The following is a 13,078-nucleotide window of genomic DNA, read 5'->3' on the forward strand; positions in this document are numbered from 1 at the left end:
AGGAGACCTCCAGAACAAAATAAAAAGAAAAGAAAAGAAAAAGGGAAATCTGTAAATCTACGAGGTGTGAAAGATGCTCAAAAAAAGGGGGGGGACTGTTAATTTTGGGGAGAGGGGATCTACTTTTTGAAGATACTTGCTGGCAGAGGAATGAAGAGAGAAAACGTAAAGGAAAGTGGCCAGATCAAATAAAGGTTTAAAGATGCTTGCTCTTTTCACATTCCGTTGCCTTGTACAACTAGTGTGAACAATCATTATTTAACAATTTGCCAAGTTCAATACTCTAGTTTCAGGGATGACCTTTTAATTTCTTTTTCCCTTATGTTTTTCAAAAGTTATTTCTACCTCAACCTAATTTTACCCTTTTGATATTTCTATAGATTACTCCATGATGATTGGCTTTTCCTTTCTATTTGAGTTTCCACTGCTTGTTCAGTTAATTATTATAGAAGATTTCCTCTAGCTCTTTCCTGTTTCAGTTGATATTTTTCCCCTTTTGCTCCTTAAATATTTTTTTAAGGAGCAGTCACTACTCTTGGATACTGCTGCCATTGCTTCATACAACTATGCTAAGAGTGATTTTTCTTTTTACTCAAAGTGAGTATTTAATTCAGAACAATCTACCGAATTAATTGATGTGGGAAGTAACCACCTAAAAGGTGTACCATAATTCTGAGCAGTTGTCTTCCCTGATAAAGAAAAAACATTTTGTGCTTTTTCAATAAGCAACAAGAACTCAAAGAATTTTAATTCCATTGTGTAAAACTAGGTTTAATTTCACCTAGTTGAATGTTAATTAGTAATGGTCATTAAGCATCTCCTTTTATTACTTCAAAATCAATTCTAAGAGAGAATCAAATGATTAATAAGCAAAAAGGGATTATGGACAGCAAAAAATGAAATTCAAAAAGAAATGCTGAACTAATCAAATTACCTGTGAAGGCTGTGGTCTTGGAGGCACTGCAGGAGGATGGGCAACAACTCCAGCCTGTTGTTGTCCTACAGGGATATATCATAATTATTTTGTAAAATATATGGGCTCAGTCACATAAAGTAAACTCTAAAGAATCAGTTCAATTAAATACTTATGAAACACTTGTATGCAATGTGCTCTTTGAGGCCTTGGGGACACAAAGACAAATATGACACAGTCCCTGCATTCAAGGAGCTTGATTCTATGTTGATGATGCAATGTGTAAACAAGTCAGAAAATAAAAGGGAATATGAAGGAGACAGCACTAATAGGAAATGGAATACTGAGTTTGGGAAACAGTAAATATTCCAATTTGGCTGGAATAAAGAGTATATGATGAGAAATAATACGAAATCTGGTTGGTTAAGCCAGATTTTGAAGAGCCTTAAATGCCAGGCAGAGCTGAGCAAATGTGAAGGCTATCACAGGCGCAAGAGGAGTGATAAGTGCCTGAACTGAAGTAGTGAGTAGGGGGCAGATGGGAGAGATATGGAAATAGAACGGGCAAGATTTACCAGGTGAATAATGAGTGGTGAGGAATAAAGAACAGTCGAGAATTAGCCAGACTAGTTTAGAATTCCGGGGATGACAGTGCTACCAATTCAGTTCAATGCTTTATTAAGTACCTATTATCACAGAAATATGTTTCACATGATCACACCTGTATAACTTGCATCAGAGGGCTTACATGTGGGGCAGGGGAGTAGGGGAGAGAGGGAAGGAGAGAATTCAGAACTCAAAACTTAAAAAAAAATGTTAAAAATGGTTTTTACATGTAATTGAGAAAAACAATTTTTTTTTAAAAGAGCACCTACTTATGTTCAAGGCTCTAGGGAAACAAAGATAAAAACAAAAGAATCTTCATCCTCAAGGAACCTATGTTCTACTACTGCTTAAAGGAAGAAAATATACACATAAACAAAATACAATTTTTGGAGGGACAAAGGAGGCATTAAACACTAGGGTAAAACAGGAAAGAGCTCTGAAGTGACAAGCTGAACTTTGAAAAAATTCTAGTAATGAGGAGACAGAATATTCCAGTCATAGGGAATATAGGGATTGTTCTGTATAGTTAGCAACACATGGGCCTATGAAAGACTGAAATGTAGTGAGAAGGGTAATAATGTGCAATCAATTTGAAGAAAGGCTGAACCAGATTATGATGGGCTTCAACTATCAAACAGAAATCTATACTTTAAAACATAAAAGAGAGGGCAAAATGATTGGAGGGGCATGTTTTCTGAGAAGACAGCATAGGATGGGATCAAAGGAATTCAGTTTATCAACAAGCATTAACTAAGTGCTTACTTACTATGTGTCAGGTGTATAAGTTCTAAATTCTAGGGATTCAAACAAGAAATATAAAGAAATGTTATTGCCCTCAAGTTTACTGAGTAACTGGATTAACTTTGGCAAGGAGAAAGCAACTCTTCCTCACAGATTGGAATAAAGTGAAGAAGGGTTTTGATGTGAGAGATTTTGACCTCCTATTATGTAACAAGACATTGGAAAGGCAAAAACAACAATCAAAGTAACAGAAATATCAAGAGACAGGAACCACCTTCTAAAAGAAAGGGGTGGTGTAGTACTGGGAGCTTCAGGAGACCGAGTTCTACACATTTAAGAGCTAAAAGGGACCTCAGATATTATTGAGCCCAGGAAATGAGGCTAGGAGAGGTTAAGTGACTTGCTGAAGGTCACAGAGCTACTAAGAATCTGAGGCAGGATTTGAACCCAGGGCTTCCCAATTTCAAGTCAAGTGCTCTACCCACTGCATCATGGGTGTATGACTTTTTCCAACAGCATTTGGCAGTTCAGGGACCAAGCTCAAAGAAGATGATGATGACATCAGACCTAGGGGTTGAGAGCTGACAAATACAAAATGGATCAAAGGTTGGAGAACAGTGTGTTAGTGGAACTGATTACCTACAGGATTAAGACTACAAAGAGAATAAAGTGAATCTAGAGCAGTGCTCTAGAGGAGAGAGACCAGAAATGGACGAAATGACAAGAGATCATGGAGATGAAGAATAAAACTGGAAGTGAAGCAAAGAGACACTAAAGGACAAGAAATAATCAGAGAAAAATGTCAGAATTCACCATCAGAGGTAAAACAGTTTTAGCTGACAGTGAGAACTAAGGTATGACCGCTCCTATGGGTGGGCTTAGGTTTTTATATAATGACAATTAAAGCAACTGATGAAATGGGAAGCTACGCTGTTCATCAAAGGGACATATCAACATGTCAGCTGCAAACACAAGGGCAAATGCCACTTCATTATAATTGTTGTGTTCTCCCCCCCCTCAAAAGTCACTCCCCTTCCGCTTCATAACTACTTCATATTTATTTCATATATATTTGTATATTATAGGTTGCTTCCAGATAGAAAGTAGTAAGCTCTTTTAAGTTATTTTTTTTGTCTTTATATTCCTAGTGCCTAGTACAGAATAACAAGCTTAATAAATGCTTGTTGATTACTGATTTTATAGCCCTCTACTGCCTAAAAATCAAGATGCACTCAATAAATATCTGTCAATAAGAGGATCTGAAAGTTCTTTGAAATTTCAATAACAGTTATCAAACCAACTTGGTTCTGGTAATTTTATCGTGTAGAAAGCATTTGTAGTAACAAGTGTGTACACCTTAAGAGTGAAATTTTTTTGGTACATTGTTGGAAGCAAATGAACCTTAACAGGTAAAGTCATATCAGTAATCTACCCTGTCTTTCATAATGGACTGAAAAAAAAAAAAGCAAACGATGTAGTTGAGAAAAGCCTCCACTTGATTTCTAGGGTGTTAAGACTCAATAAATAGTTACACAGAACTGCAATGTCTTGAAAGTGAATGAACATGAAGTTTTCATATTTTAAAGGCTAAGAAGTCAAGGAACATTGTCAGTTTTAGCGAGTTTTACCTTATGCAGGGAGTTAACTTCAAACAATTAGGTATTAAAGCTGTCCTTTCAATACATTTTACTGATGTATTTTGTGGTATAATGTTCATTTTTGAGTAAATCCCTCTTCCCATTCCCATCTCCAGTAAGACACTCCTTGTAACAAAGGAGCAATGAAAGCAGTTTAACAAAACCAACACAGTGGCCGTCCCTCACAAGACATGGAGGATCCAACCACGTAATCCTCCACATCTCTGCAATGAAGGGACAGAGGTGCATTTTCTCAATACTTGCTTGGGCTCTTATAAGCTTGGTCATTCTAATTATAAAGGAAATAATAGTTTCAAAACAGCACATGTTTTAAGAATAGGTTAAAATTATGACACTATATCCCTTTATTTGGTGCAATTTCAAAGTCTAATTGAATTAATTTTAACATATCACAGTTCTCTAATCCCTACCTGTTGTGACTGTAAAGGTTCTATTCATATCTAAAGATGATGATCTAGAATGGGAGGGATGAGGTCTTGGAGGTGGGGGTGGAGGTGCAGCGTTATCTGGAGATGTTCCTGAATGTGACCTGCAAAATAAAATTCATGAAAGTAACTACTTGAACCAGTGATAGTTACTGTAGCTTAATTTTTATATTAACTTGACATAATATAACAAACATTTCAATTTTACTGATCCCCAAATTAACTGATCGGCTGTCATACTTGTCTACCCTCTGGTCCAGGTGGTTTTCTGAAATAAGGTCTGAACCAGGCAGAAATATTCAGGGTAACACACACAGCTCTGAAGGAAAGGAAATGCACACTCTTATCACCCTGCAGGGCAGATTCCTACATGAAGTTGAGCTTGTGCCTGGCTGTCCCTGGAGAAACATTTTTTTGCTGCCATATCCCAGTTTTACAATAACTAAACAAAGCATTATCCATACCCGGAAAAGGTACTCTGTTCCATGGGTTTTGTCAGTTTAATCTTGTCACAAGGAAGAAAATTGGATATATAAATTTCTATAATGTGGGAAACTCAAGAAAATGAGAAAGGATATACATGCAATCAGGACAAGAAAACTTGTACGAATGAACAGAGGTTATTGCCTATATGCAAGAATGGAGGGAGAAAGAAGTCTTTGTCCCTGTACACAAGTCAAGAACATATAATTCTTTGTAAACAGTTAACACCAGAAAACCCATAGCTTTTTAAAAATATCAGACTTAAATATCTGAATTTATGGATGGAGCTTTTTCAACACAGAAACAGATGAGGTCATTTAAAAACTAAAGTTAGCCTATTGCTACTTTTAAGTTAATAACATTCAATAAGTTCACTCATTTGCCACCTTATTTAGATTCCCACTATTCAGATATAAAGGGACTAATTTATATCTCCAATATGGAAGACTTAAAAACTCTTTTAAAAAGCCTCCAGAGAGAAGGAAGTTCAGAAGGGGATACAAAACAAACAGGGCAATTTTATTATTACTAGTAGTAATTATTTATTATTTATTACCATTAGCTAAGTTTTATAGGAGAATTTCACATACAATCCTCTCTTCTGTTATTCCACGTATACTGAAAGTGTTAATGTTTCTTGATGTTTAAATTCATAACAACATGCTTTCAAACATTTTAAATTTTTTAAAAAGTCTCTATGAAGTACATAAAAGAAAAGTTCTTCTACACTTAATTAAAACAGCAAATACCACAATTATCTGGTTCCTATTCAGCTATACTAGCAACTAAATAGCCTTTGGATGATGGAATAATTTGTGCTGTGTTCAAAATATTTTAAAAGGTCTTTATTGCAGGAAATACTGACCGTTGCCGAGTTACAGTGTTTCCAATCTGCTCTGGATCAGAGGTAAAAGAATCTGAACTACTGTACCCATCTGCTGGTGGTAAGTGAAAAAAAAAAACACACCACAATTTCATAATTAGTCACCTCATTTTTTACTCCTTTATCAATTTTAGATTTTACGCATTATATATTAGTGGAGACTGACAAATGAAATCATAGTCAGATGAAGAAATTAAGTATCAAACAACTTTAAAATTGAAAATTAGAAATAAAAACTCTATCAAGGAATATAAAAAATTATCAAGTTGTGATTTAACACAACCTTCTCCTGTTGGGTTATTTCTGACTGTGGCAATAGTAGCAGGTTGGATATCAAGACATAAGAATAGTAGTAGAGAATCATATTTTGCCAGTTGAAAAGCCCTAACTTAGATAGACCTTATAATGTAAATTTTCAGAGCTAGGAATAACCAACACAATTAGGCAGGGAATTCAAATGGTTTCTGTTGATGAATAATATTTAGAGGCAGAATAGTAGAGTGCATTTATTTTAACTTATTACTTACGTGACTTTGGTCAAGTAACTTAACCTCTTTTCATCTCAGTTTAATTAACAGACTGGATCAGATGACCTCTAGAAGACTAGCTCTAGACCTACATTCCTACAGTCATTAATTTTTTTAACCCTGACATTACCACACTCTACCTGTATTGTCCAGCAGCCTGTGAATATCCTTATAAATAAGTATCTTCACAATGGTGCAAACTAGTCTAGAAAGTGCTCTTAGTGAGGTAGCTAAATCAGGTATTATGGATACAGTGCTGGACTTGTAGTCAGGGAGACCTAAGTTCACATCCCTCCCCAGACACTTGTTAGCCATGAGACCTTGGACAAGTAGGTCATTTTAACCTATCTTCCTAGGTTTCCTCATTTGTAAAATGGGGATAATAACACTACCCATCTCACAGAGCTGTTGTGAGGATTAAAATGAAATAATATTAATAAAGTGGTTTCTTTGAAAACCTATACTACAAATGCATTATAAATCTGGTTATTATTACTGATAAAACAGGACTTGAAACATACTGCTTAATTTCCTTAAAGCAATCCAGCCTTCCTTCTTCTTCTTAACCAATGAATTGCTGAAGACATCAGATGCAGGGGTGGACAACCTGCAGCGTCGAGGCCACATGTGGTCTTCTAGGTTCTCAAGTGCAGCTCTTTGACTGAATTCAAACTTCACAGAACAAATTATAAAAGATAAGTTCTGTAAAACTCAGAGTCAGTCAAAAGGTTTCACTCAAGGATTTAGAAGACCTTGAAGCCACAGGTTCTGCACCCATGAAGAATATCTCCCGAATTACCTAAGAAACCAAGACCTGTCCAAGAATCCTTTCAGAAAGGCAAGACTGCAGCTGGGTAGTGCATAAAATGTAAGCCTACAGTCAGTAAGAAAGGAATCCAAATTCAACCTCAGACACTTACTAGCAGTATGAACCTGGGGAATTCACTTAACCTCTGTCTTGTAAATTCCTACCCATAAACTGGGGGTTCATAATAGCACCTACTTCCCAGGATTGTTGTGAAGATAAAATATCTGTAGCATTCTTTGCAAACCTTAAAGCACTATATAAATGCTAGTCATCATTATTAATTCAAATTTTTGGCATGGCTAAAACACAGTAATAAATGCTGGTGGCTATACAATAACAATAATAACTCATTAAAGCATTCATCGTAGTGTTTACAATTTTGCAGCAAATTTCAACAATAAAATGTAACTAAAATTTTACTCAGTACAGGATGCACTTCTATTTTACCCTGTCAGCTTTAGAATTAAGGTAGCCCTATTTGGTTATTTCAAAACTATTAGTTTTTATAACAAAAGCTGATAATTTGGTCAACTGGCAAGCCAATTAAAGAAAAGAAGATTTGCTTAAAAGGATTAAAAGAGTAGACTTCTACGATTATTCTTAAAGGTACTTTTCAAAGGTTACAGACATTCAGACATGAGTTCATTACAATCTTGAATTTCACCTCAAAACTTCTGGTTTCATCTAATGTCAAACTTGACATCATATAACACAAGCATTGCACTTAAGCCTATCAATCTTGACTACAGCTGGGGTTTTTTGTTCTCAAATAGAGGAGAAAAGAAAGATACTTGTTGGAGAATTAAATAGCTTTCCTTTGAGTAGGATGAAGATAAATGAACTGTGATCTGTGAAAGAAGGAAAAGGATATAGTTTTCTACATATACAATTTCCCTAATGTGGAAGAAAGGTAGTAGAGGAGCTAAGAATGAGTCAGACTGTTCTCAAAAATAACGAATAGGTCAAATCATCTACCCAATGAAGCCTGACTACTGTTCCAGTCACAGCAAAGGGAGTCCAAAAGGGGTAGGAGAGGCAGTGTACAGTCTCTTTATAATTTCACTCATAAGTATAGGAGGTTTTAAAGTTAGGTGCATTTAATACAAACATTGCAAAATGGCTATTCCTTTAATTTCCTCAGTGCCTAAATCAAGACTAGATTTGAAAAACTACATTTTAACTTACCAACTGTATTTGCAGAAACAAATTTCACTGATGAATTTATCTTATTTTCTTCTGAAAGGTCAGGTGGTTTCACAAGTAATGGGCTAGTGGGATTAGTATGATCTAATAAAAAAATGTATTACACAAAAATATCTAGGTAAAATTAAATACATTTTAAAATGATACAAATCCATAAAATTTGTCATAAAAGATACTTCCTTTAAGTATCTGCAGATAGAAAAAAAAGGCTGTCAAAACTATTACTTGCATTTACTTCATGCAAGTATAAATTCAAATGTTTATCTTTTATATATTCTCTTAGTTTTTAGGCAGACTTTTAAGTAGCATCTAATGATTACTTTTTAAATATCAAATTTATAATGTAGGTTCTATGGTTAAAACATGTATGTTTAATATATTTTAATTACAAATTCATAACAACAACATGAAAAGGTAAGTTATTTAGAAAATCTCTCTTCTCCAACTACTCTCTTAACATTTAGAAATATACCATATTTATTCATTTACCTTGAAGAAAGGACAATTTCCGGTAAGCAATCATATACCCCAAGGAGCTGTTTTACATATGTAAAAGTATTTTGCAAGTAAATAAACATTTAATAAGTGCCTACTATGTGCCAGACACTGTGACAGGAGCTGAAAAAAAGAAAGAAAATTCCCTTCTTTTTCTTTTCCCAGCCCTAGATAATGAAGTGACTCTTCTCCTTGCCCAATACCAATGTGTGCCCAATTCCACACCCTCTTGTCTTCAACAGACTGCATCCTTAACTCATTCCCTTCCTTTCAAATCTTCAGCCTTTGTTTATCTACTTGTTCCTTCCCCACTGTCTTCAAACATACTCAAGTCTTCCCAAGCCGTTAAAAAAACTTTTGCTAGGTCCTACTATTCTGTCAAGGTAACATCCCATATCTCTTTGCCTTTTATCAGCCAGTGCTTTTGTCCTAGAAAAAGTATTTATATGCATTGCTTCTACTTCCTCTCTTCTTACTCACTCAATCCTTTGCTGTCTGGCTTCACACTGCATTATTCAACTGAAACTATTCTATCCAAAGTTACCAAAGGCTTGAGCAAATCTGATGACCTTTTCCTCCATCTCAACCTATATGCTGCACCTGATACTGCTGACCACTCAATCCTCCTAGATACTCTCTCCTGGATTTTTGTGACATTAATTTCTCTAGTGGTTTTTGTGGTACATGCTAAATGTTCTTTCTCAGTTTCTTCTGCTAGTTTATCTTCTACACTACAGTCTTCAGCTGTGGGTACTTTTCCTTCTTTCAGTACCTTATTAGCTCCCATGGGTTTAACTACCAACTCTATGCAGATCACTCCTAGATTTATATATTCAACTTCAGTCTCTCACACCACCAACTGCTTAATGGACATTTCAAACCGGATATCCCACAAACATCTCACACTCAACATGTCTGAAGATAACTCATTATCTTTCCCCTAAAACTTGACTTCCAAATTTTAATTTCAGTTGAAAAATCACCATTTTTCCAGTCCCTTGGTTCATAACCTTGGTGTTTATCTTCAGCTCTTCACTTTTTCTTATCCCACATACCCAATCCATTCATGTATCTACAACATTCTCTTGCATCCACCTCCCTTTCATATGCACACAACCACCTTAATTCAGCCTTCATCATTTCTCACCTAGATTATTGCGCCAGCCTCCTGTGTTTTTCCTTCTTCACCTGTCCCTTCTCCAATCCACTACATTGCTGCTGAAGCAATTTCTCTTAAACTCAGATCTGACTGCAATCCCCCACTCAAACTACTAGTGGTGCCCTGCTGCTGCTGGGATAAAATGTAAACTGTTTATCTTTTAAAGCCCTTAAAGACCCACTCCTAGTCTATTTTCCAGGCTCAGTGGATACTGTTAACCCACTTGCATTCTATAATCAAAGCAAACTGGCCTTCTCTTTGATCCTTATAGATAACACTCCAACTCCATCTCTGTGCCTTTGTACTGATTGCCACATGCCAGGATGTCTTTTCTCCTCACCCTCTGCCTCTTTTCCTTCAAAGCATAACTCAAACAGTAAGTACTAAATAAAGCTTTTCCTGATTGCCACTAACTTCTAGTTTCTCTTCCAAGGTAAATAAACTTTTATTAATTCTGTAAATACTTACATATGTCCATGAAGTTTTGCCCTATTAAAATGCAAGCTTCTTGCAAATAGGGATTGTTTCATTTCTTTTAATTAGTGTCACCAGCTCCTAGCAAAGTGTCTGATACATAGCAGGTGTTTAACAAACGTCTGTTGATTGTTCAGTGGCAAGCTTTCATTCCTTGTTCATTTTCTTATCAATCTTTCATTCATGTTATATTCAACTTAAAGTTTTGAGTTCAGCTGTTCTGTATATTTTTGTGAAATGGAGAGAAAATATTAAATTTTAAAGTGAGCTCTGTGCAGGGAATTGCCATGAAAAGAGTAAGGAATTAAGAACTAAAGCTGATCACTAAAAGAATAATTATTTGGCTGTTTTAAATTGATAGGACCTTTTATAGAAAACAGTTTCCTTACCACTTCCAGTTCTTTTAAGTTCCATTTCCTGCATGTGAATTTTGCTTGGAGTCATTCGAATGGGAACTGGATGAACAATAGCAGTATCCTAAATATAAAAATGAGGAAATAGAGCATGTTAACACCATATAAGGTTTTTATGTAATGCTAGTTACTAAAACCTAAAAACTCTATTATTCATTCATATTTAGTCAGGCATGAAAACATGGATTAGTATTATAAACTAGTTAAACTTTTTTGAAAAGATACTTACTTAGAAACTAAAATGGAGAATAATATTACTTGTTTTCTAATAAATACAGCTCAAAAGAATTTATATATGCTTAATCAAACTTTGTTACCTAAATAGGTAAAATAACATATAAAAATTCAACTGCTACCCATATTCAAAATCAAAGTTTCAGGAACCAAAGAATTTTGGCTTTTGGGAATAATTTTTTACTTTGGACAGTTTATGTAAAAATCAACAAAATTATACTCTAAAGGCTCAAAGTAAACAAGGGCCTGAAAACTAGAAAATTCAATTCTCCCACCCAATCCTAAGGCAAGTTCAAAACTACCCTATGCCTATAAAGTACAAAAAAAAGTCCCTTCAAAAAAAAAGAAGCAAAAATTCAATCACAAATTTGCCAGCTAACATAAGACTAAAAAAAAAAATAAAGCTATAACTCCATTTTCATGGAAACCATAAAAAAGCTAATTATAACGTAAACATGGAATACAGTGAAAACAGTAAATGTAAAAACTTCTTTCGATATGTTTGGGACAGTTTTTACAATTATAATCCTGATGGTTTAAAAGGTAATTTGTTTCAGATGTTCCTTAAATAATTTGAACAATGCTACCTGGCAAAGGAGGCCCAGACTTGTTCAGGACAAGGGTACTCACCCAGGTGAATATGGTTATAATTCTAATGAAGTGGATTTTAAAAATAGCTCTCACAACTATACTATTTCCTTGATTTTCTTTATGGTTGTAGACTGCCCAGTTTTCAGCTACCATACTCCAGTAAAATCCTGAAGTTTGCACGAAATCAAATAATGATCAAGAAATCCAATAAAAATTACAGTGACTTCTTCCACCCCAGAATTCATGAAGAATCAGTAAGAAGACCACCAGCAGTAGGAAAGGGCCTCTCTAGCAAAGCTGGGACAAGAATAACTGGAGATAAGACACACTTATCCAGAAAAACTGGTCTTGAGACATCAAAGGCAGGTGCCCTAGAGAAAATCCTATAGTGGTCAAAAAGCTCCAAAGAACAGTGCCACCCTTCAGTACTCAGAGTAGGACAACTAAGAAACCCAAGTTCTCTAAGCATCCAAATACTGTCCTGAAATCACAAGGTTAATTGCTCTGAACCTTAAAGATCCATTTGGGCATAATCTTGTGAAGTGAAGGCAGCATAAGAGCCCAAGGGATCCAGGGCAAGACAAAGAAGGGAAAGACCAAGAAGTGTAGGGGGTGGAGTCTGGCCCTGGCACAAAGCCTCAATTCAGAAAAGATGAGTGAATCAAAGAAAACAGCAATCAGCATAAAAAATTATTGCAAATCTAGAGATCATTCTAAGGACTACATGAATTCCTAGAAGAAATGAACCAAAAGATTAAAAAAAAACCCTGGAGGAAAGAATTGGAAGAATTAAATAGCTTAGAATAGTGGCATCAAACTCAAATAGAGATCCCTACAAGGCTCCATAATGACTTAGAAACCACATACTTACAATACCTATGGTCTAGTTTTTGAAAATTTATTTTTGTTAAGCATTTCTTAAATACATTTTAATCTTGCCACACACTCTGGCTTAGAAGTCAAAAAAATGGATTCCTAGACAACTAAAACAGATAAAATACAAATCAGTGACTCTGGCAAACAAGAAATATTAAATCAAAATCAAGACTGAAAACATGACTGAAAATTCATTTTCAAAACAAATGAATTGGGTTCTAGGAGGAATAACTAAAGAATCATTGGAATCCCTTCAAAACCACTGGGGGAAGAGTGGGAAAGTTTGGACATTTTATTTCAATAAATCCAAATGGCCCGACCTATATATTTTCAGTGTTTTAAAATGTACTCCCCTCTGAACACTCCTTGATCCCAGGACACTGGTCTTTCTTGCTGTTTCTTGCACGCAACAATTCATCTCCTGATTCTGGGGCTTTTTACTGGCTCTTGCCCATGTTTAGGATGTCCTCCTCACTACTAGTGTCCCTTGGCTTCATTGACTTTCTTAAAAACCTAGCTCAAATCCACCAATTTCAAGAGGTTCTTCCTTTTTTTCCCCTTTTACCTTTACATACCTTGTATCTATATA

At 35.3% G+C, this 13,078-nt stretch overlaps 1 protein-coding gene across 12 annotated transcripts in view; it reads right to left on the reverse strand.

The window, feature by feature from the left end:
* The window catches only part of REPS1 (RALBP1 associated Eps domain containing 1), a 107,472-nt gene that overhangs the window by 8,630 nt on the left and 85,764 nt on the right, over positions 1-13,078 (reverse strand). For 7 of the 12 annotated variants that reach the window (XM_072643462.1, XM_072643458.1, XM_072643453.1 and 4 more), the window contains 5 exons: positions 10,765-10,852; positions 8,230-8,331; positions 5,692-5,764; positions 4,329-4,447; positions 935-999 (listed from right to left, as the gene is read on the reverse strand). In XM_072643462.1, the coding sequence (XP_072499563.1) occupies positions 935-999; positions 4,329-4,447; positions 5,692-5,764; positions 8,230-8,331; positions 10,765-10,852 (447 nt within the window). The remainder of the gene's footprint in view (positions 1-934; positions 1,000-4,328; positions 4,448-5,691; positions 5,765-8,229; positions 8,332-10,764; positions 10,853-13,078) is intronic. The other 5 variants (XM_072643460.1, XM_072643455.1, XM_072643459.1 and 2 more) reach the window with 1 other exon arrangement.

The sequence above is a fragment of the Notamacropus eugenii genome, chromosome 2, assembly GCF_028372415.1.
Source record: "Notamacropus eugenii isolate mMacEug1 chromosome 2, mMacEug1.pri_v2, whole genome shotgun sequence".
NCBI lineage: Eukaryota > Metazoa > Chordata > Mammalia > Diprotodontia > Macropodidae > Notamacropus > Notamacropus eugenii.